Source organism: Halichoerus grypus, chromosome 5 (assembly GCF_964656455.1).
Source record: "Halichoerus grypus chromosome 5, mHalGry1.hap1.1, whole genome shotgun sequence".
Classification (NCBI taxonomy): domain Eukaryota; kingdom Metazoa; phylum Chordata; class Mammalia; order Carnivora; family Phocidae; genus Halichoerus; species Halichoerus grypus.
Window position 1 is genome coordinate 19104262 of NC_135716.1, and position 27587 is coordinate 19131848.

Here is a 27587-nt window from a genome sequence, read left to right on the forward strand (position 1 = left end):
TGAGGTAGAAAAATTTATTCCCTGTATTCACTCATTTATTTATTCATACATTCATCAAACATTTATTGGGCACCAACTATGAGCTCAGCCCTAAAACAACAGGGATGAAAGACCTGAGGTTTTTCCCTTATGAAGGAGCCCAGAATCCAGCGGGAGAGATGATTTAAACCATTCATTATAACTCCCCAAGAAGAGTCCCAGGGTTCTAAGAGGACTGAGGGATTGTGTTTAGATTAAATCAGAAGGAATTTCCCAAGATAAAATAGGACCAGCACAGATTGTTATAAGCTGGTTCTCTTCATTGCTTTCTCCAGAAACCCTAGTTCCTTGATGAGTTCAAGACCAGGCTTTTTGATTAGTCCAGACTCTTGATTAGTTTCTCAGAATATTTCCCTCCACTGCTATGCAAGCAGGACAGGATCATGAATGCAGGGGATGCTTCCGAGGTATGAGATGGGGAGGAGGAGAAGACAATGGAGAAGCAATGCCCCCCTCCCTTACTTGTTACTTCAGCCTCTGGGTCTGTGCCAAGTAACTGTGTCTCAGTGCTTGACATCACATGAAATCTTGCATAGACGTTTAATCAAGTCCCAACCACGTTCTTTGTTTTTCATACATTCTAGGGGCATCTTTTGTTTATTACTCTTTTAAAGGGGACATTCTTAAATCATAAAACCCAAGTCTGTTTTTTTTTTTTTTTTCTTTTTTAACCACTTTTCTCCCCCAGGTGCACAACTTATATGATGCAAACTCATTTGCTGATGTTTTCTGGGCTCTGTTGAGTAACTGCCAGCCTCACATTTTGATGAGAATCGAGACACTGGAGCATTGGATAAAAATAAAATGTAAACCCCCACTTAAATGTAAGCAATTTATCCTTCATTAACAGTTAGGTTAATGAACCAAATACCCTGTTTCTCCCAGAGGGATATTGTGAGCTTAATGAGAACCAAACACATGCTTCTACTCTTCCTGCATTTAATCTAAACCTGTTTTAGAGAAGTGAATGGGTTAAGTCACGACTGAATGACCTTGGATGTACCTCATTAAAGGAAACGGAGCTATGTGTGTACCGGAAAATGAAGAGAATGTTATAAGATAAAGGTTGGACGTCTTTTCTACAACTTTTACAGTTGTGTATTGAAAGAGAATTTGGTTGTGTTGGGGATTTATGTCTTTTGGGTACATGAAATTTCTCCATTTTGTGCTATTATGTAGCTTCTCTTTTCAGAAATCCGACTGCTGACAGATCAAGAGGTTTAACATTTCAGATGCTTTCAGCATTCAGCAAATGCAATAAATATCAGAGGTGGCTTGTGTTGAATGTAAGAACAGATGTTGTTTCTGCAGGAAGCAGGGTAGAAACTTACACCCACAGGCTTGCGGGAACTTTGAGGAGATTTCTTCTATACCTTGCTCTAAATGTGGCTTATATTTTGATAAACTTTGTATACTTTCATGTTTCTCTGTAGGGCGTCCTTGCCTGAGCTACCAGCTGAACAAGGGGTCATTTCCAAAACTCATCTGGCTTCTGAACTTTTTGCTTGAGAGTTTGGAATTGGAGTTGGAATATTTCTACCTCACCCTCTATGACTGGTAGTTGGGAAAAACCTTTTGGGAATGATACCTGCTTCCCCATGACACCGTGCTTTTAGTGAAGAATGCCTCTGCCAGAAAGAAAGGACTTAAGATATGCGTCTCAATGATTCTGTTTCCTTCTAGAGCGTGGATTTATTTATTGTGGCCAAATCGCCTTCTGTGAAATGCAGTATTGGTTTCGTGCTTGTGAGGGCCAGGCTCCTGCTTCCTTGGAAAAATTGAATTATACAGCTGGCCAGAACTGACAGCATAAACTTCGGCTTCTGCTGCAGGCTAGCGTTAATGCGTGGCTTTGCACTTGCTGGTCTCTCAGATGTAATCTTCTGACGTAGGTGGACCTCCATCTCTGTGGTGGGCAAAAGGGGGACGTTTCAGAAATACGGTGGGAAGGTATGCTATCAAAGTTGTCTCTGCATGGCAGAAAATTAATTTCTGGTCCGGTAGGCTAAATTCAATCCACTTTCACTTAAAACATCAAATATAAGTGTTTTTGCCATCGATGTTCTTAAACATGTAAAGGGTGCGATATGAGAGCCACTAATAATGAACCCCTTTCTCCAAATGTCTTCCAGCCTGTGATAGATTTAAATATTCCTCCCCTCCTGTTCCTGGGTTTCCTCTTCTGAATAATAACTATTTGAGGGGAGAGCCTTTAATTGGTAATAATGTCCATTATCTCTTTTAATGCTTATATCATATTGTTATTATTGGGAATGGACAATTATTACACACTACAGCATGGATGAATCTCAAAAACATTATGCCGAATGGAAGAAGCCAGAGACCCACAAACAACTACATACTGTATAATTCCATTACAGAAAATTCTAGAGTAAGCGAATCAGGTTGCTTTTCTGTGGGATGGTGTGAGGGACAGTTGACTGAAAAGGAACATGAGGGAAATTTCTAGACCGATGGAAATGTTCTATGTCTTAATATGGATTCATCCAAACTCACTGAACGATACACTTAAGGTCTGTGCACTACACTCTATGTAAATCATGCCTAAATTTTAAAAATTATGATTTCTATGGGTATACATAGATGAGGAGGCTGAGCTTTAGGAAGATGGAATGTGTTGTCCATCATCATGCAACTGAAGGAGAGAGCTATGCCTCAACCCAGGGGTCCTAACTCTCAAGTCTAAGGTTTTCCACTCTAGCGCAATATCCAAGAATAATGATATTGATATTAGTCCACTCGGTGGTCAATGCATTTTCAGATGCTTTACATCCTGGGAGTAGACATGGGCTTCCGAAAGCACTTGCTGGATGCTGGAAAGAGCCAAGAGAAGGGGACCAGCATCTCAGATGCACAGCATGTATAATGGTGAATGGCTAGAGCTATAGTCATAAAGTGGGTTCAGATTGCCCCTCTGCAACTTAACTGTGCGTGTGATGGTGGGTCAGCAAGCCTGCCTGAGCGTCAGCTTCTTCCTGTGTACAACACGTTGTCGTGAGGCATAAGTGTGGTCGTTCATAAACATTTCATAAGTATCTATGAATTACCAATGAATGTTTCCTATTATTCGCAGTTTTGGTTAAAGGAGAAATAAATGTCTCTGTGGTATTAATGGGTTTATCATTATTCTGTGTCTTACAATGTGAAATCTTTGTGCTGTAACTTTCCAAGTGGCCACATAATTAATTTTTCATCATATTAGAGAAATGCATATATAGCTAAGATTTAGTAATTCCTGTGCTTTTCTCCCTACCTCTTTGCTTTGGCAACAGGCATTATTGAATAATTTAGAATTGGATATACTTCATTCACTGTATGAATAATGCCGTGTATTTCTAAGTTCTGGTAGAAAATTTGTTCCAAGTATAATGCGCTTATAAATCTACAATTCCATGAACTCTGGGTATGATTCACTGAAATATGTCTTAATGTTTGTAAATGATTGTTGAAGTAGAAGGAACCATTTCTGGGAAGTAATTAGTATAGTATATAGTTTGATGTGGGTGGACTTTCTTAAAGCATAATATCCATTTAAGAAGTATTTGGGGGCATTACACTAGAAGAGAAAGGAAGTCTTTTTTTTTTGATACTTGACAAACACAATACACTGCTGTAATGGTGTACGTTTGTTTTTTCGCATTCTGCCTCTGTTATTATAGAGAGCATATTAGACTGTAAGTATTTGATTATTTTATATCAGAGCCCTCTTGGGCCTGCATGATTTGTATGCTTATCCTAAAAGGTAATATATTTTAGATGAGCATTATCTGTTGAACAAAAAAGAAAAAGGAGTGAAAAGTTTGGAGCCTAAGAGAAGGTAAAACACTTCTATTTTTCCGTGCAGAAATACTTTGAACTCTCTGGTTCCAGATATCTGGCTCCATCCGCAGCTGTTTCCATGACATGTTTGTAAGGAGGGAAACCTGGACGGCCAGGTCAATGAATAGTGAGAGTGTTCAGTCTGTAATTCATAGCCAGGATTTCCCATTTCACGATACTAATCTCATGGGGTTACTGTGTGTTTTAAACCAGGTAATATATTTATAGCTTCTTATAAAAAAAAATTGTACCATAAATGGTATCTCCCTTTCTTGTTTCCAACCAAGGCAGACATTCCATCAACACAAAGAGAGCAAGGACAGAGGGAACTGGCTGATGTCTAACACCCTAGAATCATTGTATGGGGTGGCAACCTTAGTGATATTTTCCTATCTTCCAATTTATCCATATCTCCGCCATCTTCCCCTCACCCCACCTTCTTTGCAGACAGCCGAGGGCCAAGCAAAGGGCAGAGTGAAGCTCAAAACTCAAAAGGGAAGTAGCCGTTGAACTGAACAGATGACTTAAACCCTTCCTCCTGTTCTGAAACACTATCTCTGTTCTGAGATCTAATCTAGGAGCAGGAAAGATGAAGGAGGAGGTTGCGGGTGTTGTGAATGGAAAGCTCAAACTAAACAGGAAACTTATTGGGTAATTCAAGAACCAGTATAGTTTAGCTAAAGGATTACAGGCTTCGAGTCAGACCAGTCTGGCTTATGCTTCTGACCTCCACAAATGGCTACATGGAACATTTCCTGACCTCCCTAAGCCTCAGTATCTGCAACTGTTAAATGGGGCTAATGACACGTAACTCATATATTTGCTGTTAATATTCAACTGGATAATATTTAGCACATATTCAGAAATGTTCTAAAAGGCAGCTTTACTTTAGTAGCGATATAAACCTCAAAATAATCGCCAGAAAATATTTTAAGGCATATCTACCTGCCCTTAAAGAAGGATCTAAACCAGAAATCTTTTTGGCGTATGCAAGGGACAAACCATTGTTTGTGGTAGAACACTGGAACCCAGGTATTCATTGGCAGAGACTAAAACCAGAGTTTTAACAAGCCTGGGGCAAGCAGCCTGAAAAATATCTCAGATCAATTTTGTGATTCATGATATTGCTTATAGACAAGTGCTACTATGGTGATATGCTTTGCTTACTCTAGGTATTAAATTCAGTGGTATTCTATAGGCTGAAAGAGTACAAATAACACCTTTAATATTGCATAATTTGAAAAAATTATTAAAATTTTTTATATACTTTAAATTTTGTTGCCCTAAGGCAAAGTCTATCAGAAATCCTCTGAGGCAAGGTCCCCCAGGTCCCCCAGACCAAAGGTGTACTGTCTTCTGTGTATATTGTTGGACTTGGTTTGCTACTATTTTGTTTAGAATTTTGCACTTATATTTATGAATGAAATGAGTTTGCAGTTTTCCTTTCTGAAATTTTCTTTGTCTGGTTTTGTTATTAACATTATGTTAGCTTCACAGATTAAATTGGGGGAGATTCTGTCTTTGTCAATTTTCTCAGATAGTTTGAGTAAGATTTAAATGGTCTGTCTTTGAAAGTTTGGTAGAATTCACTGATAACATCTGGTTCTGGTGTTTTCATTGTGGGAAGAATATTAACCAGTGTTTCCATTCCAAGTGTTATAGGACTAGCCACACTTCTTATTTCTACTTAGGTCAGTTTTAGTAAGTTTATTTTTCTCCTAGGAATTTGTGCATTTCATCTAAGTCTTCAAATTTATTATCATAAATCTGTCAAAAGTCGTATTTTATTACCTTTTTAATCTCTTTTGTATCTGTTATTTTCCCTTCTATTTAGAATACTGATCTTTCTGGGGCATTTGAGTGGCTCAGTCAGTTAAGTGTCTGACTCTTGATTTCGGCTCAGGTCATGATCTCAGGGTTGTGAGATCAAGCCCCGCGTAGGGCTCCATGTTGGGCATGGATCCTGCTTAAGCTTCTCTCTCTCCCTCTCCCTCTGTCCCTCCCCTCCACAAAAAAGAAAAAGAATACTGATTTTCTGTCACCTTTTTAATTTCATCAAATACTCCAGGCGGTTGTCTATTATTATTATTTTTATTTTTTATTTTTTTTGTTTTTCCTGTGCTACCTTTAGATTTTTCCTTTATGACAGATGTGGAATATTTTGATAATTTGAATTCTGATATGACCATTAGAGAATGTTATTAGTTTAACCCCCTCCTATCCATAGATTTGCCCAGCTTTCATAGCAACTCATTACTCATTAGCTACAGTCAATCAGCCTATGTCTCCATGACACTGAACCAGTTGTATTGTTACAGCTGTGGTTATTAGATTTATTAGATTAGATGAGAACACGAGGGACTCAATTCCAGGGCTGCTGCTTGCTTCCTGGAGGTAGGATATTTAAACTCTCTGAAGCTCAATTTTCCCACCTCTTTTATTGTTAAATTTTCCTAGGAGTCTATTTATTACAAAAAGTCGTATCTCTTCTCTGATGCTCACCATCATCCCCTCCAGACCTCTTTAAAAACCAAAGCAAACAAACAACAAAAACAAGCCCTTCTATCTTGACTGGTCAGAGTCCAGTGAAGCTTCTGGAAGTTTAGAGGAGAAACATGTTTTATTCTCCTGGCTCTGACAGGCAGATCCAAGAAGCTTGCTTAGGCCTTTCCTCTGCCATCCTGATCGACTTCTTAGAGTTCTTGGCAATTCCTCTCCCCAAAGAGTTACAAACAAGGCCAAGCTACATTTGGCCTTTAGGAGAAAATCCAGTACCTCAGGTGGGTTCTGTAGGCATGGTTCTGTTGAGCAAGATGTGTTTGGGTGTGCATCATGTGTGTGCTTGGCAGGGGGTAGAATTTGGTGGGGAAAGTTGCTAGGCTCTTACCTCCTGAGCCGTGGGAGTCTCAAGCAAATAAATGCATAGTCAGATTCTTACGGGACTTTTCGTTCATGCATAGTTCTGTGGAGATGGCAGTAAGCAAGAAACGAGATTGTGCACATGGAAGTGTTTTAAACTGTAACGCACTTTTAAAATAGCAGGTGTTCGTTCATAACATTGTCTAGTTTGGGAGACCCTGATGTTTCAAAGTTCATTCCTGCCATCCCCCTTTCCTCCATATGCCTGTATGATTGCTTTGGGTCTGCAGCATATCTTCGGGTAAAAAAAAAAAAAAAAAAATCTCAGACCTGGCCTGAGTCCACCCTTGGTAATGATATTTTGTTTACTTAATGTGGTTTCCTTTGGAAAAGCTTTATGACTCTGGGCTTCTGCCACTGAAAAGTAGCTGCAGATTTACTGAGCCCGAGTTTGATTTGCAGGATGTTTTCAGCAAGCTACACCTGGAATAATAGAGGTTATTTTCCAGAGATGCCTGTAAGGAGGGAGTAAAAGCAGCGCTTCCTGCCTGTTGACGTAAAGTCCTATTCACATAGGATCTTCTGTATAAGAAAGAGTAAAAACAATATTAGGGCTTGAGTATCAGACATCCTTTCTACCCGTTACTCACTTCCTGTCTTCAGATGTCAGGGGATAGCTGTTAAAATAGTTACTGTATTTTCCCAAGGAGGAGAAGTTAAGAGTGTTTGTGAGGGTGAAGAGCCGGCCGCAAATTGTTGAGGGATCAAGTCTGTAGACATCAGAATCCATGTCCTCTCAGCACCTGCTACTGTCTGATGAACACTTTAGGCTATTTGTGTGTGTACTGAATTTTATTCAATAGCAATTCCCAGGTTTTTGGTTTGTGCCTTTTCTGGTTGGCATGATCATAAAATTCTCAGAAGCAGGAACTTGTAAGTCTGATTATCCATCTTGCCGAGTCTAGTCCCACTGAGTGCAGAGTAGGGGCTTAATGTATATGCAGTGAATCTATAATGAAATGACACTTTCAAGCATTGATGATTTTGACAGCACCTATAGTTAGAAGAGATCGGTGTCCCCGCAGTGCATTTTCTCATTTAAATCTCAGAAGAGCAACAACAACATAATGGTAATAATAGTTAAATATGAGTGCAAAGTATGTGCCAGGTGCTGTTCTAAGAGCTTTGCATACATTTTTTTTTTTAAAGATTTATTTATTTATTTTAAAGAGAGAGAGAGAGAGAGAGAGAACGGTGGGAGGGACAGAGGGAGAGGAAGAGGGGAAACAGACTCTACACTGAGCAGGGAGCCGGATGCAGGGCTCTATCTCTTGACCAGGAGATCATGACCTGAGCCGAAACCAAGAGTTGGACACTCAGCCGACCGAGCCACGCAGCTGTATACCCGGCCCTGTATACATTTTTAAAAATTATTTAATCTTGGGGCGCCTGGGTGGCTCAGTCGTTAAGCGTCTGCCTTCGGCTCAGGTCATGATCCCAGGGTCCTGGGATCGAGCCCCGCATCGGGCTCCCTGCTCCGCAGGAAGCCTGCTTCTCCCTCTCCTGCTCCCCCTGCTTGTGTTCCCTCTCTCGCTGTGTCTCTCTGTCAAATAAATAAATAAAATCTTTAAAAAAAAATAAAAATAAAAATAAAAAAAATAAAAAAAAAAAATAAATAAAAATTATTTAATCCTCATAACAAGTCTTTGAGATAGGTCCTGTTATTATCAGGTGAGGAAACTGAGTGACAGGGAGATTGCATACCTTGCTCAAAGAAGCCCAGCTTAGAAGTAGAAGATTTGGGATTTAAACCCAGATCCTTTGACTGGAGCTCATTTATTAAAGTTCTACATCGTATGGCCTAAGGAATGCATTGTGTTCCCGTTTTACAGGTGAGGATTCTAAGACTCAACAAACTGTCCCAATGTCATGTAAGTAATATGTAGCTAATAAGCACGTAAGAGTAAAGAAGTGGATGGCATGATTTTATTGGTATACAACCATGACGTGTCCTCACTGTATTGTAGTCTTTGGAGTAGACATCTTAATCACCCACATTCCAGAAGGAACATAGAACATGGTAACTTGAGGGGATTTTAGAAAACAATATGTCCTCCCATAGAGGAGACAAATCCTTTCTGCCACATGGGACATATCTCCTCTGGTTTCTGCTTGAATGTCACGAGCAATAGGGAACTCCCTACCTCACAGTCTTTTCTTACTTTGAGCCCAAATTTTACCCCAATAATTTGTATTCACGAACTGTGGCTCTACCCTGCAGAGATACACAGAGTGAGCTTCGCCCAACCCACCACTTGTTAGGTCCCATCAATCTCTTTCCCAGGCTCACTCCTGATAATGGTAACTGACCCTTATGGTGTTTACTCTGCCAAGTTACCTGTACATTTTTTAACTTGTATTAAGTCACTTCGTCCTCACAACAATCCTCTGAGATAGGTGAAAGAATTAACACATGGGGAAACTAAGTAATCTGCTTAAGGACACAGAGCTCAGCAATAGGAGAGCTAGGAATTGGACCCCAGCAATCAGACTCCAGACTCTTTCCTTCTGTGCTCTAAGGTCTCTCATTTAATTTATATTTTCTTTGTTACTTGAACCTTTCAACAACCTGGTCATCCTTCTTACCCTCATGTAAACATTGTTCAACCTGGGGCACCTGGGTGGTGCAGTCGGTTGGGCATCCCACTCTTGGTTTCAGCTCAGGTCTGATCTTGGAGTTGTGAGATCGAGTCCCGCATCCGGGTCTGTGCTCAGCGTGGAGTCTGCTTGGGTTTCTCTCTCCCTCTCCCTCTGCCCCTCCCTGTTACCCCTCTCCCCCCCCCCCCCACCATGTGCACACTCTCTCTCCCTCTCTAAAATAAAAATAGATAAATCTGAAACATTGTCCAACCTATTAGGGTTTCAGGTATGGACCAATCAGGGTGATAAAGAGGGGCTCTCCTTTTGTGATCACCTACCTCTATCAATGGAACCTAATGTCCTATTTATTATGGCAGCCATAGTCATGGAAATCCCTAGAACTTTCCTTCACATTAACTATAATACAGTTCTTCCTCTCCTACATGCTACAGTGATGCTTATTTTGAATACGCAATGACAGAATGTTCCATCTTATCCCTATTAATTTGGGGCCTGTGTGAAACTCTTAAAATCTTAGTTTTGTCATCTAAGGCATTGGGTGCCTCTTCCAGCTTTATCTAGGGGCCTGAAGTAAAAGTAACATCTGTCATGCCTGTCACACATTAAGTTCATCCATTACCACCTTTAGGCTCTGAGAGAATGTAGACAGGGACCCTATAACATCTGGATGCCAGATGAGCAAGGGACCAGTCGTGCCAATCTCTTTGTAATCTGGCTTATCTTTTTCTTTACAGAAAGCCAAACACTTATGTATTACTAGTTTAGACGACACTCAAGATGCTTTTTATATCTCTGCAGAGGAGAGCCATGATCAGTGAATCCAAATTATAGGAATGAGATTTGGGTTCAATATGAGAAAAGGAATCTATGGAAGATATCTCACACTCAAAATGGTGTTTGAAAAGCATGATCATGGCTGGATAAACAGGACTCAGGCAGGAGCATTTGGCCACATGCGGAGGCAGTGTAGAGAGCGCAAGGAAAGAGCTCGTTCACTTTCTAGTGATCAGGACTGGACACTTTGGAGCTGGACTGCGTCAGTCCAGATCCCAGCTCTGCCAGTCTCTGCTCTGAGTCCTTGGGCAAGTCTCTCCAGCCTCCATGCCACACTCACCTTGCTTGTCAGGTAGGCATAATAATAAACCTACTTCATAGAATTGCTTTTATTTTTTATTTTTTATTTTTTTTTAAGATTTTATTTATTTGACAGAGAGAGCACAAGCAGAGGGAGAGAGAGAGAGAGAGAAGCAGGCTCCCTACTGAGCAAGGAGCCCGATGTGGGACTCGATCCCAGGACCCTGGGATCATGACCCGGGCCGAAGGCAGCTGCTTAACCGACTGAGCCACCCAGGCGTCCCCATAGAATTGCTTTTAAATAAGCTAGTAGACCTCAGACATTTTAAGTGGGGCCCGATGCATAGTAAGTAGTCAATAGTAAGTCATAGTAAGTAGTTATTGCTACTTTTCTAAAGCTCCCAGGTTGAATCGGGCCCATTGCCTGTTTTTGTAAAGAAAATGTCATTGCCACACTGATTTGTTTGCATGTAGTCTGTGGTTCTTTCATGCTAGAATCGGATAATTGTGGCAGAGACTCGAAAGGTCCACAGAACCTGCCAAATTTTCTGTCTTGCCTTTTCCAGAAAAAGCTTGCTAACCCCCATTCTACAGGATAGAGGAAATGGATTTCTGACCTTCGTCTGTTGCTTCTTTGTCTTAAAACCTTGGACAAGTGACAGGTATTCTCTGGCCTCTGCTGATCAGTTATGACTCCTCCTCAAGAACAAATCTGTGAAAAATTCTATCTTGGAGATCCTGTTAACATTGTCATTCATTTGCTCAACAATTCCATATTTGACAGCCGGACGTAGTGTTAATTGCTTGGATATAGATGTGAATACCAAGTTTTCCTTTTTTCTAACACTAATGAGCACTTACCATGTGCTAGACACAGTTCTGAGCCCTCTGTGTGTATTAGGTCATTTGATCCACCAGCAACTCTCTTGAGGCCGGCACTCCTATTTATCCCCATTTTACAGGTGGACAAACGGAGGCATTGAAAGATTAAGGAAATGTAACCTCCCAGTTCACTGCCCACCATAGGTGGCAGAGGCAAGATTTGAAACTATGTAATGTGGCTCCAGAGTCTGGAGTTTTCACTTCTACTGTAGAGTATTCACTCAACTTTGAAGACCTCATGCTTCCACCAGAGAGACCTGTGTGCAAAGAAAGAACTGTGATGTGTAAGTGCTCAAGTGTGTGTAAGATCATGAGCACGGTGCCTTGCATGGCATAGGCCATCCTCATAATGTTCATGTCCTGATGCTGCTGATATCAGTGGAGGTCACAAGGTGTGGTTGGAGCTTAAGGAAGGCATATCGGGAGGACTTAAGAAGGAGGTTTTACCTGAACTAAGGCTTACAGGATGTAGAGAGGAAAGTTTTCCAGAAAAGTTTCCATGCAGAAGAGACCACATGTGCAAAGAACAGAGGCAGGAGAGGGCAAGCGTGGCATGTTCAGAGAATGAAAGAGAATTTCTTTGTGGCTGGTGTGTGAACTGTGGAGACCAAGAGGTAGTCAGTCAGCTGAGATGACAATAAGAGGCGGGCAGGAGCCAGCTAGTGAGGGGCTCTGTGTGAACTGGGACAGACTCCAGGCCTCTGGTGTGTGTCTCTTTCAGAGCAGTGCCCTATATTTATCTATTGGCCTGATGTTCCCCCTCCTCCCCCAACAGGCACATGTACACCTCAGTGCAGGCACCTCGAGGGTGGGCACCCAGCCTGTCTTGTTGACTGGGATAACTCCAACACTCAGGGCCCTGCCCATAGCAGGAACTTATTAAATGTTTATTGTATTAATGGATAACCAAACCAGTCAGTGTGTTTCTGAGTGGTGGTAGGACTTAGGGGATAGGATACTCCCCTTGGGTCTCTGGAGGCTTCTCTGGGGGCAATAATCTTGCTTCATTGAAGAATCAAGGCAGATTACATCGAATAACTGTACTGTCTAAAATAGGGTAATTTTGAGATAGATTTTTAATAGGAGGCCAACAATTACTCAACAAATTCGTAACCAGTTTATCTTACTCCTGACGCCACTCATTAAAACTGAGTACCCTCTCCCAGAATGTGCTTATGACTTCACGAGAGCCTTTGGGTCATCCTTCAAATGTCTCTTAAAATCCTACCTTGAGGGGCGCCTGGGTGGCTCAGTCCTTCGGCTCGGGTCATGATCCCAGGGCTCTGGGATCGAGCCCCACATCGGGCTCCCTGCTCAGCAGGAAGCCTGCTCCTCCCTCTCCCACTCCCCCTGCTTGTGTTCCCTCTCTCGCTGTGTCTCGCTCTGTCAAAAAATAAATAAAATCTTAAAAAAAAAAAAATCCTACCTTGAAGGACCCTTCCCCCTGGCAGAATGGAAGAGAAATAAATATTGGTAAGTGAATGAGAATAATGATTCTTCTAGACAACTCTGCCAAATCAAAGAAAAAGTAACTTGAGTACATAATCTCAACATAGACTTATTGTCACATTTGTCAGATGCCTGTAGAGTTTGGTAAAAAGTCACAAGATGCATCTACCTAAGGACTAAGATTGTGGCACACATTTTAACAGAGCTGTTTGTTGGTGAAGACACAAACAGCAAGATGAGGTAAGAAAAGAAACCTTTTTTTTTTTTTAAAAATATATTGTCAGGGGGAGAAGAACCATGAGAGACGATGGACTCTGAAAACAAACTGAGGGTTCTAGAGGGGAGGGGGTTGGGAGGATGGGTTAGCCTGGTGATGGGTATTGAGGAGGGCACGTTCTGCATGGAGCACTGGGTGTTATGCACAAACAATGAATCATGGAACACTATATCTAAAACTAATGATGTAATGTATGGGGATTAACATAACAATAAAAAAAAATTAAAAAAAAAATGTTAACACTAAAAAAAAAAAAAAAAAAAAAATATATTGTCAGAAGAGACAGCTTCCCAAGGAATTATAGAATGTTTGAAGGGTAGGGACTTTTATTTCGCTCCCTTGACGGGTAAGGAAAATGAGGTCCGGGAAGGGCAGTGACTTGCCTGGGGCTGGAGAGCTAGTTAGTGGCAGAGCTGAAACTGTAACCCTGGTCCCCGACTCCCACGGCCAGTTCTCGTTCCAGCTCACGACTCCACTTCCCGAGAGGTTAGCTATATCCTCCAAGAAGCTTGTATTCCTTCGTTCATCATTTCTTGATTGAGATCATTGATGAGCCCCCTCCGCTCCTTTCCTCCCTGAGATGGCCTAGGAAAATGCCATGAAGGGAAAGTCTTACGTGGCATTTTGTCAGCAAATCGCATTGTCACCAACCTGTCCCCAACCTGAAAGCTTCACCCGTAGTCCGAATACCCAGATTTCTTGCCTCCAGCTGGTCCCCTCTCGCCTTAATCACATTAGAAAATGCACATTTTGTGTTCACCTCCCTCAGAGTAATGAAATATTTCTTTTCCTTCCTGTAATCTGGAAATCCTTTTTTCTGTTGTTGTTTTTGTTGTTATTTTTAAGAAGACTCGCACATGTCAGAGGGACTCGCGGGCTCCTCAGAAACCAGCCTAGTTGGAGAGCTGATTGGATTTGCCTCAAGCATTTCCTCATTAGTAGCCTGTGTGTGCTTTTCCTTTCAAATGTCATCTGGCCGCCTCAACAAAGATTTAATTGTGGCAACTTGGGGCCTTCACAAACTTGGGCTCTGCTGAAGGTTCTTTTGAAAGCTTTGCAACTGCTCGTCCTTGAGATGACAAACCAGAAACATATTGAAAGTGACTTGGTGGATTATTGGTTTGAAGACCACTCCTTCCGGCTCTCCTCCCCCCCCTTTTCATTTTTGGCAAGTGAAGATTGGAATTTTAATTGCTCAACCACAGTTTTTAATTCATGATGCCCAGAAAGGGCATGGTTCATTAATTAGTTCTGATTATGAGCACCCTGAACTGGGGCCTGGCTGCTTCTTGATCGGTTTCAACAGCTCGTTGCCTGAAATTACTGTCTGTAAGCACATGGAGGTGTAATTATGCAAACGCTAGCTCTTAAACCCTCTATTATGCATACATATTACAGTGTCTTAAAAGGCATTTATTGAAATGCCATAGTTTAATAGTTTAGGCTTACAAAATCAAGCTCTCTTATGTTACAGGCAATAGCCACTTAATTGGATGTTTTCTCCCAGTGCATAAAAATGTTGCCTTAAATACACACACATACACACACACATTCAATTAATTAAAAAAAAAAAAAAGTGTGAGAAACAGTATTACTTCGTCGTTAAAAGCAAGAACTGTGGAGCCACGCTGACTGGATTTGACTCTGGCTTCTGCCTTTTCTAGCACTGTAATCTGGCAGATATGACTTAACCCTTTCCCGTCGTTGCACCCTTGCTAAAATGAGGATGATCGCAGTGCTTGCATCATAGAGTTGTTGCGAAGTTCTAATGAGTTAGTATGCAAAAAACACTTAGCAAAGTTCATGGAATCTAATCATTGTGCTTTTTACTGATCTCTCCAATGCATTTATTTGTACTTATGTGTCATAAAATTAGCTGTGATGGGCTGACAGCATTAGGGATATCTTTGTGTGGTAGAAACCGAGAGTTGTCCCTTAATATCTGTTCTCTTCTTCTTCCACAATAGTAGCCTCCCTTCTCCACCAGTTTTTAGCTGGGTTGGCACCAGAGTTAAGAGTAAAATTTCTTTTCCCTCTAGAAATGGCCCTGTGGCTAAATTCTGGTCGATGGTTTGTAAGCAGATGTAGTGTGTCAGCTTCTGAAAGTGTTCTTAAGGGAGGAAGCGTGGTGTGTCCTTTACTTTTCCCCCCCTTCTTGCTGATGGGTATTTGGTCATAATGGCTGGAACTCAAGCAGCCATCTTGGGTTATCAGATGGCAGGCTAGGATGCAGAGCAGGAAGGGGGCAGAGGGCTACTTCAGGGAGCAAAGCTTGTCCTGGCAGCCCTTTTCTTTTGCTCTAGACTTTCAGGAAAAGAAAAACAAACCTCTCTATCATTTAATACACTGTAATTGGGACACCTATTGCAATCAAATCTAGTCTTTGGGTAACACTTTACCCTTCCTGAATTAAATCCTCTCATTATTTTGATTGCAAGGTGTAGAAATCTCAAGAGGCTAAGGCACCAAGAACCAAGAAAAGGTTTCACACATGCTTTGTTTTCTGTTAGAGGCTCTGCTTTACCACACCCAGGTGTGGCCACCCTGTTCTTACTCTCTGCTTGAGGGGAGAAGGGACTTAGCCTCAGGCCTTAGTTGGTGATTGGAGAGGGACAGCTCGACAGCAGAATTATGCTCAGAACTGATGACCAAGCCTTGTAGCAAGAAGGGATATTCTGACAATTTTATTACTTCCTCTAGACCAGAAATTGTGGGCCCTTGGAGAAAGCCAATGGCAATTTTCTGTTGCTTTCTTTGTTATACACAAAAACAAGTTTCTCCATTTTCTGTCTTCTATATATATCAACAAGAAGCAAGACTCCTGAACAAAGGGGCTTTACGCAGGGATGTGTTGATGTTACCTGTTTTTCCTCAAGACTGATGTGGAAACAGTTCAGTGATTTCAGCATATCTTGTTCAGGGATGGTGATGATAATCTCTTTGTTTCCTTGTTGTTTTTTCCCCCTTGAAATTGCAAACTTGTTTTCTGGTGGTGCCAGAGATCGCTGGACTCATTTAGGGATTTGGCTGAATTTTCCTTACAAAACTTTAGTGAAAGGGAGAGGTGATATCTAAAGTTCTCAGAAGAAACATGGATTCTAAGGAGAGGCTTAGCCTACCTGAGGTTGAAAGCAAGATGACCCCTTATTTCTCTTTGTCTTGATGGGGAAGAGCACAGGTGGTGTTTATCAAAATTAAGTCAGGTTTCTTAAAGTCGTGGGTTGTTGTCTTTCCTTCAGGAAAATCCTTAGCCTCTGCCACATTCTGTCTTTCCTTCTGGGGCTTCAGTTAGACATACATTAGACCTTCTTACTTCATCTTCCACATCTCTATTCCATGTTTTCCATATTTTTATATTTTTGTGCTACATTCTGTAAAATTTCTTCTGATCTACAATTCACTCACTAATTTCTTCTTTAATATGTCTACCTATTGAAGTTTTCATTCTGGTTTTTTATTATAATTCTATATTATATAGCAGTAATTATTATTACAGCTACTACTACTAGATATTCTATTTGGTTATTTTACTAATCTGTTAGGTCACTTTTTAAAAAATATTCTCTGGAAGGGGCGCCTGGGTGGCTCAGTCGGTTGAGCATCTGACTCTTGATTTGGGCTCAGGCCGTGATCTCAGGGTGGAGAGATCGAGCCCCACTTCGGGCTCCATGCTCAGCGGGGAGTCTGCTTGAGATTCTCACTTTCCCTCTCCCTTTGCCCTTCTCCCCCTGATTGCTCTCTCTCTCAAATAAATGAAATCTTTAAAAAAATATTCTGTGGAAGATTCTCTCAGACTTTCATTTGTTTCTTTACACATGGTAAACTTATTTGTTGCTTTGTAGTTTCTGTTGGGACTGTCACTGCTTTCAGTTATTTTTACTAGTTCTTGCTCATGCTACCTCATTTCTATGTGAACAACATTTTCTTACTTTATGCTGTTCATTGCCCTTGAAAGTGATTCATAGGAACTCTTTGAAGCCTAGGATGAAATTGCCTTCCTCCAGAAGGGATTTGCATTTGATTTTGCCAGTCCCCTAGAGACTCCTCTAGCTTGGGACCTCCTTAAACTAGGTGTACGATTAACACAAGAACTCACGCCACCTACTCCTTCCCTCCCCCCTTTTACAGGCTTACATTGTTTTTAAACAGGGACTTTTTTTTTTTTAATCATCACACGTGGATAGCATAGTCCTCAGCACATGATGAATAGTTGGATTTGGGATGAATGAAGAAATCTTTAAATGACCATCCCTACCTTGTTAACTTATTTTCTCTGTCCTTAGTTTCAGTTGGTCAGTTAAAAGGATTACTATTTTAAATATCATTTCCAGGCCTTTCTTCAAGGCATTGCTACGTCTTCTCTCCATAAATTCCCCAAGTTCTGTGCGGCACAGGAAGTGGTTACTTGGTCAGTATTGCTTCTGGGCCAGGACTTGCCATATTCCCCATGCTCCTGCCCATGAGTGGCTCAAACCACACATTTCTGGGACTCCTCACGCTTTCCATGGATATTTTGAGTACAGCTCAGGGTACCTGTGGCAGTAACTCCCAATGGCTCCGTAATTAGTGGATCTACCTCTGATACCTTTTCTCTTTAGTACACCTGACCTCACTTGCCAGACTTCTCTCTATAGCTAACCTCCGATTCCCCTCACTCACAGACCAAGACCACCATGGCTATCAGCTCCGCCTGTGGAATAAAGTCAAAGCCTATTAGCTTGTCATTTTGCCTTCGTTAGCTAGGTGAGGTAGCCAGATGTCGTTAAAGAATGCGATCTCTGGGAAGTCAAACTCCAGCTCCACCACTCACCAGCCACATAAGCTAAACTTCTGTGCTTATTGTGCCGATGTGTAAAATAATACTAGTCTTGCAAAGGATAACATATGTAAAGCTCCTAGTGTCCATCAGAGTAAGAATAGCCCTCTAAGACATTTCTTTTTAGCAGGGTCTGAAAGGAATAGCAACTTATTCTTTCATTGCTTGTACATATATGGATACTCAAAAAGTGGAAGATCTCTTACCCAGTTTTTTCCTCTGGACCTTAGTTGTCTTATAAATACGGTGGTGCCTTGAATAGTCATTTTAAAGCTTAAATGTGGGAAGATATGTAAAGCCCCTGGTTCCATCCATAGTTAGGTATATAATAAATGTTTGTTCTTTATTCCCCTTCAAACCGAGGTCCAACTTTTCTTTCTTATGGGACTGCAATGCGATTTGTAAATCAGAGTACATTATATAAAAGAAGGACTGTTGTTCCTATCTCTGCTTTTTAAAGTCCTGTCTACCTTTTAAGGCCAAGTTCAAATGACACCTACTTCATGAAGCATCTCTGGATTCTCACTTCCACCACACTCATCCCCTACTCCATCTGGAAGAATAATAATACAACCAAAGGAGAACCTTCAAACCATCTCAGCTGATACTTGAATTTCCTGTATATAATAAGTACAAGTCAATAATGTACAAAGCTAAGCAGTGTTCTAGCTTCTACTAAAACATTTTTAGAGATAAAAAAAAATTGTTTTCAAAACAGATCTATTTACTCCAGCTTTGGGCAGCTTTAATCTGTCCCCCTAAATTTTCTGCATTTGTTCTGAGGTATATTTGTGTTCCTCTTTAAATATATTGCCCACGAATAAATAATATTCCTTAAAATACACCCGTCCATGAATGCCCTTTCTTCTTCCGTAATGGCAGCTTGTGCTAACAGGTTTGTGTGACCGTGGAGCTGTTTTCTCCTAATTGCACTTATATTCAGTTAAAACCCTGAAATCTTTTCAAATATGTGTTGGTACTAAATGACATCTCTGTCTTGAATTAATATGGCTATTTTTGATACCTGTGGTCGAGTTCCCTAATATCTGTCCATATTACATGCATCTTGGTGTGTTTGGCCTTACTAAATTGCTGTGAACCTAACTTGTCCTCATACTCCTAGATTCAGTTTCCTTGTGAGTTCCTCCAATGTACTTTATTCCTGTTACAACACACAGCTCTCTCTGCTTTGTGCCATACTTTATGTATTTGTATGATGTCACTATCTTAGGTGGGGTTCCCGAGAAGCAGAGCCTCTGTCTGGGGAATCAAGCAGCAACTCTGTAGCTTCCCAGACTTGCTGGCTTCTGTTGGGTCAACACTGTTTTCTGGAACAGGTGGGCAGCTTAAGAGTTGTTCTCAGCCAGCACACAGCATCTAGGAAATACGTGCTCAGGCTGGTGGAAAGATCTGAGGGGGACCCAGCAGCATCCATTAGAGTCACCCATGATTTTGAATTCTTGAGTATGGAAACTACCTATTGCTTATTTTGGTAGTCTCTATAAACCTGGCCCCATGTCTTGTGCCATAAAGGTGTTAGTTTGTGGACTTGAATCACCAAAGGTCTGGAGTAAATATCTTCCAGTGTGTACCCATTCCAGTCCACTGCCATTTGTAATAACAGATACCAGTAAGGAACTTAGCCCAATTCCCCCCTGCAAAGCAGCACAGAACCAAACTGTGTGAGGGACAGAGAGAAAGATAGGGAAGTTTATATTGCACCTTCCAAGAATCTAGTTGCCCTGTCAATACAAAAGCTGTCTAAGGACCAAATGCTTAAATTTAGAAGAGGCAAATAACTTCCTTTTTTTTTTTTTAAGTTTTTTTTATTATGTTATGTTAATCACCATACATTACATCATTAGTTTTTGATGTAGTGTTCCATGATTCATTGTTGTGTATAACACCCAGTGTTCCTTGCAGAACGTGCCCTCCTCAATACCCATCACCAGGCTAACCCATCCTCCCACCCCCTTCCCCTCTAGAACCCTCAGTTTGTTTCTCAGAGTCCATAGTCTCTCATGGTTTGTCTCCCCCTCCGATTTCCCCCCCTTCATTCTTCCCCTCCTGCTATCTTCTTCCTTTTTTTTTTTAAACATATAATGTATTATTTGCTTCAGAGGTACAGGTCTGTGATTCAACAGTCTTACACAATTCACAGCGCTCACCATAGCACATACCCTTCCCAATGTTTATCACCCAGCCACCCCATCCCTCCCACCCCCCACCACTCCAGCAACCCTCAGTTTAGGCAAATAACTTCTTAAGACCAAGGAAACATGCCAAAGAGCAGACTTTCAGTCTGCTCCACTCCACTCTGGAACTATTTTTGTTTTTTTTTTTAATTTTATTAAAGGAATAGGCGCATATTGGCTAAACATAAAAATGGTATAAAAGGGTAATACAGCTTGACTTTTATTTCCACTCCCCAGAGCTAACTGCTGTTAACATTTTCTTATGTTCCTATCCAGAAATAGTTGTATATATGCAAGGCTATGTATTTATGATTTAGATACAAAAGATTACAGTATATGCACTTCTCTCTACCATTTTTTAAACTAATAATAGATCTTGTAGGTCTTTCTACATCAACACATCTGTATCTATCTCATTTTTAAAAATGACTATAGATGTCTTACAATTTATTATTTTTCTGATGGATATTTAGGTTGGTCCTAGTTTTCAGCTCTTACAGAAGGTATCTTTGCTCTTACAAATTTTTTCCATTGCAAAATAAGTATCCTTTTATGTGAGGGTTGGTTGTTTTTTTGGGGTTTTTTTTTTTGCATATATGTTTTCTTAGCACTATTAACTTGAAAAGCCTGTTCTTCTTGCTTCTGAATAAGGACATAGTTAGAGAATATGGCTACCAGATTCCCTGCTTCTGTATCGAACAATTATGTGCCTTTAAGCCTAAGTTATGCTTTCTCCTTCTCTGCCCATTTGTCTTTCAGCCTCTTCTCCAGAAGGCAACTTAAAATCAGAAAAGATAAAAGTTGTCATTGTTGAAAAAAGTTGAAAGTAATTCTCAAGTTCAGGTCATTGTAATAGCAAGTTCTAAATACCACTTTGGTATAGAATTTAAATAACAGAAAAACTGTTTTGAGAGGAACAGAAATTGTGACTCTTGTTCAGAATTTAAGAGCATCGGTATTAAGAGCTCATCTAATGCAAGTTTCGAAAACGCAATCAGACTTCCCAGAAATTCAGCCGCGATGTACTTAAAAGCACTGTTGCTGTCTTTTTCCTTGCAGTGAAGTACATGCGAGAAGCCACACCCTATGTGAAGAAAGGCTCCCCAGTATCAGAGATCGGCTGGGAAACACCTCCGCCCGAATCCCCTCGGTTAGGGGCCGGGTCCTCAGATGCCCTGTCATCACAGCCGTGCTCCTTCCACAGAGATCGGAAGAACATCCCCCTCAAGATGTGCTATGTCACCCGGAGTCTGGCCTCTGCTGACCCTGAGAACAGGTAAAGGGACCCAGGGACCTCCGGATCTCAGCCAGGTGGTGGCCGCTGAAGTTGTGAGGGCCATGCTTGTGTTCTCAAAACACTCAGCAGTTTCCAGAGAAAAGCCTGAAAGGGCCCCGCTGAGATAATGTGCTTGTTCAAGCCCTGGCTGGCCTCCCTCCTTCTCTTCTTCCATTCTTCTTCCTTTTATCCTCATGACTAATCTGTGCACTGAGCTTTGGTTCTGGGAAGAGTTGAAGAATTGGATCCTAAGTGTCTTCCCTGGGTCTACCATTGCTAGTGTAGGGGGACTTTGGGCAAGTTTCGCAAACCAAGAAACCTCAGTTTTGTCCTCTGTAAAATGGGAATAATTGAAATAGATATCTCACTGAGCTGGAAATCCATGTGAAGTGCTTAGTACAGGAAATCCTTCATGAATATAAGGTATCATAATATTTGTTATTAATGTTAGGTGGGTAAGCACATCAGCCCCCCTGGACTTCGGTGCCCTCAACTGTGTACTTGGAACTTTCCACAAGAGGATCCTTACTGTAGTTTTCTGCTCTAAGCCTCTCTTTATGCTCAAGAGAGAAAAAGGAGTGGCTTTGATCCAACCCTGGAGTGCTGTTTCTCAACGTCTGTACACAATTTCTCTTGCCACGGGAAAGAGATATCACCCAGCCTGTGGTGATTATAAAAAGTTTAGCAAAACAAGCAAATATTTGGGGTCCCTGTTCCCCCAGATATCTTACTTTAACTCATCCGAACAGAAAACGTCTATTTGGGAGGAAAATAAGAGATATGTGGAGGAGAGGGAGAGGAATTGAGCCAGCAAATGGGGAATCTTGGTGATCTTGGCAGCCACATTCAAATGCTAAAAATAGGGACAGCTCTGCTGGCCCTTATTTGTAACATGTGTGGGACAGTGGCAGCCCACCCGAGTAGGATGTATTTGGCTACGTTCTGAGTTGCTGATGGGGAAAAGCCAAAGGGAACAGGGACAGGGAGGAAGTTGCCTCCTTGGCTCAGAGCTCAAAGCTTTTTTCGTTCTTTTCCTAATAAGCCTGGCTGACTCCAGCAGCTGCAGGATCTAGCCTGCTCCCCTCCCACACCAGTATGTCTGCCCAGGGCTCAGAGCTGTGGTTGCAGGAGAGAGAGGGGACCATCAGCCAAGGAGGAGTCGGAGCAGGCAGACTGAGCAGGCATGAGCCACTCCAACCTGTTCTCTGCTTTGTCCCGCTCGATTTCTGCTGATTTCCCGGGCCTGCAGTTGATGTTCTGGTTACTCTGGGCCTGATCTTTCCTGGTCTCTAGGCTACCCAGTCAGATAGGTCCTTTCTTCCAAGAGTCTGATGTCTAAGGTGTTAGATCTGGTGAATTCCTAATTTATCAAGTGCCCATCTCGTGCTGGGCATTATGCTAATTACTTCAGATCAGAGACTGTTGACAGGTGTACCCAGCCCGCAGATAAGGTGTGTCTGGTGTTTTAAAGAAATTGGAATTACTGGGGCGCCTGGGTGGCTCAGTCGGTTAAGCGTCTGCCTTTGGCTCAGGTCATGATCCCAGGGTCCTGGGATCGAGCCCCGCATAGGGCTCCCTGCCCAGTGGGAAGCCTGCTTCTCCTTCTCCCACTCTCCCTGCTTGTGTTCCCTCTCTCGCTGTGTCTCTCTCTGTCAAATAAATAAACAAAATCTTAAGAAAAAAAAAAAAAGAATTAAAAAAAATGGCAAAGAAATTGGAATTACTTACCACATTGAATCATTGGGAAATTTCACATTAGAAAGCCAGATTGCTGCTTTTCTAGAACAATGGAAAGATCTGGTGAGATTATTTGGCCCATGTTGCTGCAGGCAGGTTTCCAATCTGCAGGAGCCCAGTAGAGACTTCTCCTCGTACAAGGGAATGGACTCTCCTCGTCACTCCTATTGCCATACCCTTGGGGGGTTCTATTAGCTACTTGCCTGGTCCTTCACATTTCCTGCCCAGTCCTTGAATCTGTGACCCTGCTTGGTCCTCTTAACAGCCCTCTGAGTTTTGCTTTGTCTCCATTCTGTAGATAAAAAATGGAGGCTCAGCTCTTACATAAGTTCCAAACATCATAGAGCTAATATATGGTTTTGCTGGGTTTCAAATGCAGGCCTATAGTGTGGGTGACAGCGTCAGTTCACCAATACCAGAAGAAGGCAGAGACTAGAAAATGTGGAGTATTGTAGAAGAGATTCATGCCTGGGGAGAGAGTTTAAGTCAGTGATTTCTAGGCTTCTTTCCAGCTGTGGACTGTATGCTATAACTCCCTCCTAAGGCACCGAATTCTGTTTTAAAGAATATTTTGGGAGACACCAGGCCTTGGTTCAAACATTGGAGACTTCATCTGTGAAGCCAGAGAGGGAATGCATTTGTAAACTTTCATATCGTGGTCTTCAAGTCCACCATTGATAAGGTGGTGCGGAAGAGCCTATCCTGCCAGGAGGATAGGGTAGATCTGGGGTTCCAGCAGGAAGCCCAGTTTCTTAGTCATGATACCCGAGTTCCCGTGACTGTAGCACCTGGCGGAACAGCCCACCTAAACCGTAGGGACAAAGGCCAGGACTTCATGGGCTCCTGGATGCTAAAACTTGAGCAGCGATGACAAATGCCCCCGCATCTTGGGGCTCATCCCCTCGGTTGGTGACACATAGCTACTTAAGAGTTTGCATTAAAAACTCTAATATTCAGTTTCTCAAATAGAAACCTCCATAGAATAGCAGGCAGGATTGCGGCTCTTTCTGTGGAAAAGGTCACCCAGCAGGCACTGAATCCTCAAGAATATGTCACTTCATAAATATCTAAATAACCTCGTTGTTCATATTCAGCTCTTTGCTGCCCTGGTCCAGGGCTATATCCCCTGTTCTCCAGACTCTTTGGACATATTCCCTACCAGGTGCTTCGTTTCTGGCTTGCCCCTTCCCCATCCTCTACCATCTACCCTACACCCAGCTAGCCGAGGGAGTGTTTCACACTCAAGATTTATCCATTTGCTCAAGGTGGCACCCTGTCCCCTTCACTAATCTCAAAACTCCCCAGTATTACATAAAAACCTTATGAGGTTCTGGGTCTTCCCTAAGTGTCCAGTTCCTCCCATCTCATCATTTATGCCCCAGCCACCCTTAAATAATTCACTCCCCTGACAATTTCCTTAGTCGCCTATTAAAAATCAGCATAAGTGAAGCACTGGTCCCACTATACCTAGTGTGTAGATCCGGCCATCGAGGCACCCTTTATAATGACTTGAGATTTTTTTCTTATGTGCCTACCTAGATCTTAAAGTCATTAAGACCCTTGAGGTCTGGAACACCCATGTTATCATTTTAAAATCCCAGCTTTCTAGAACATTGCTTGATACAAAGCAGGCATTCAAAAATATATGATATGTTAATGATACATAGCATATTCGTCTGTCCATTTTTGGTATTCTTACCTTCTCAAACTTTAAAAGAAAAAAAAAAAAACTTCCACTAAATAACCTTGGGAGTAAAAGGACAAATAAAAACGCAGTTCTATCCTGCCAGGCTCAGCAAACTTAAATAAACCAGAACAACCCATTAGTGAATTTTGTTCAAAGTAACAAAACCAATATGGACTTTTCAAGGCAGCCTAAGCAGTGCATTCTCTCCATGTGGGAAATTAAATTGTCACCAAAGTTATCAATACAGGAGATGCTAACAGACCTGAAGAAGTGTATTTTAGACAAGGAAGCTGGAAGCCCCTCCTTCTGGGATCAGGAGAGCCTTGCTAAGGTGGCCATAATGGTAATTACTACTTTACTGAGACGCCCGTCTCCTTTGGGCTGTACCTAAATGGGCAGGGCTCCCCCAAGTAGATGCCCCCCCTCCCCTTCTGTTCACCCAGTCTTATTCCTGGTGGGGATCAGAACATCGGACTTCAAATTAAATCACTTTCTAGTCTTGGCTCCTCAACATTGTTCCCATATGACTTCGTTCTGCGTTTTAGATGATCCCAGGCACTTCAGTTACATGTTCGTAAACACATGGTCTTTTGGCAACCACCAGAAAAGAGTAATCATTTTACTAGTTTAGCCTTATTTCCTCCTTTTCCCAGTGTTTGGGGGCACACTGTTGTCTCCCTCACCCAAAGCTTATGTAGAGTTTTCAACCATATTCTTTGAACTTGGAACACTATTGAAAAGGCCCCTCTGTTAGTTCATCCAGAATGAAGATTCACGCAGTTCTTCTGTCCGTCTTCTCTCCACCGTAAATCCTTACTTGTGAAGTGCTTCTCCTCTTAAGAGGCTCACAAGATGTGTAATTTCTTGGTTCTGTTTTCTTCAATCTTAGTTGGACACACTGTGGTGGCCTCATAACTGAAAGTATTGCCAGCCACACCATGATTGACACTGCATTTTGGAAACAAAGGGAAAATGTAAAATCAATTTACATTGGCACTGTGGTCAGTGGACACAGTTTCAGTGTCTAAAACAGAGGCCCAAATTAACCGCCCACTAATACTGGTGAGTAAAACTCTGGAATTGAGGTTAGAAGATAGGAGTTTGAATCCCAGTTCTGTCACTCAGTCCCTTTCACTTTAGATGAATTACCAAATCTCTCTGATTCCCAGCTTCCTTGTCTATACACTGTGCTTGCTAACCCTGACCACATTTAACTGTTGTGATGGTTTGGTGCCAGTGTAGACATCCCTAATTCCTGGCAGCATAACTGTGCCATAAATGCAACTTTCAATCAAAATACCCTCAGTCCTGGGTACAAGGGGATGGAGGAGGGTTTTTTTGTTTGTTTGTTTTTCCCCAGCGGAAAGAAGTTTCCAGGTCATCTCCCCAAGCTGTTGAGCAGAGATTATTTTGTAAGACATTCTTTCACAGAGGTTTTTATCCTTTTGGGATTTCTGGCTCTCTGCAGGAACCTTGTTCCAGTTTCCCAAGTCATGGGCTTACAGAGCCTTAACGATCATGTATGTATTGAACTCCAAGTCCTCAGCCCACCCCCTCACTACCAACCCACTACCTGCCATGACCCCACTCCATTCCACTTTCCAGGGATCAGCTTGAATAATACCACCCTTGTTTTCAGTGCCTTCCCACCCATTCACCCCCCCTTTTTTTTGGCACCTGGGAGTTTCCTTTTCTTTTTTGCAGCTCAGCAGTACATTAAAGCCCAAACAAGCAACCTTTTCTTATTACATCTTATCTAGTATATCCAGGTGTTCATAGCAGAAGGATTTCTGAATTTGTAGACCACCGTAGACTTGGAAGCTTCCTCACATAGCTAGTTTAGTATAAAACTAAAATCAAACAAACAAAAAAAGTGAATATTATCTTTTGGATGATCTACCACTTTCATTTGAAAGTGCGGACTTCCCTCTACCACCAGAAGCACCATTTTGGTCATGCTTATTCATCTGTCTGTATCTGTCTGTTACCTCTGTCCCTCCGTCTGTCTGTCTATTGCCTCTATCTGCTATAGCCTGTATCACATATCTATTATCTATCTCTTCTTGCTTCTTACCTAGACAACCCCTAGTGAAATATTCTTATTACTATAGAAGGATATGCATAAAAAGAGAGATGATCTTGGTGTTTGATTCAACAGCACTCACATTCTGCTTTTAAGAAATACAGGAAGTGAAATACATAGTAACAAGTTCAACAATTTGTTTAAAAGTGGTTGGGAAAGGAAAGTTCAGAGAGGTTGGGCTGAATTAGTCAAAAATCTGAAAAAGGAAATAAAGCCCTAAATAGTTGTTCTTTTTTAAGTGTACATAGTTAGGCAAAGGAAGGGGGCATGGCTTTGGCATTCATAACAGACCTAAGAAAATAGATAAGATACTCCTCTTCAAAAGTTATTTTAAATGAAAGTTTAAATGTTATTAAAACAATAAAGACAGATAGGTTAAAAATCAAATAGATCTAAAAGATTTATTATTAAAAAGCAGTGGGTGTTTATCATTCATTTTGAAACCTATTTGTAAACTAATTGAAAGACTCATATCTGAGATCTCGGAAATGTTCTCATATTATGTATTTGGCGATGTCCTCCTCTGTTTTCTTTGTTCTCTCTCTCTCTGCATCCCCTGTTGGAAAGATGACCTCCTGGATTGATTTTCTAAGTCTGTTTCTTTCTCTCTTACTTCTGTCACATTTTTTTTTTTCTTACTTTATTTTTGTGACCCTTTTCGTGAATATAGTGTGTTTAAATTTTAACTATTTTAGTTCTTTTTGTTCTCTGA

The 27587-nt window shown here is 41.5% G+C and overlaps 1 protein-coding gene and 1 long non-coding RNA gene across 2 annotated transcripts in view; one reads left to right on the forward strand and one right to left on the reverse strand.

Moving 5' to 3' along the window:
• Positions 1-27587, forward strand: part of SNTB1 (syntrophin beta 1) — a 223107-nt gene that overhangs the window by 77438 nt on the left and 118082 nt on the right. Inside the window, exon 2 of the mRNA XM_036068665.2 lies at positions 21152-21368. Within this exon, the coding sequence (XP_035924558.1) occupies positions 21152-21368 (217 nt within the window). The remainder of the gene's footprint in view (positions 1-21151; positions 21369-27587) is intronic.
• Positions 1707-23276, reverse strand: LOC118520566 (uncharacterized). Its single transcript, XR_004909721.2, has 2 exons — positions 23097-23276; positions 1707-1945 (listed from the first exon to the last, which is right to left on the reverse strand). It is a non-coding gene; the product is annotated as an uncharacterized LOC118520566 (long non-coding RNA).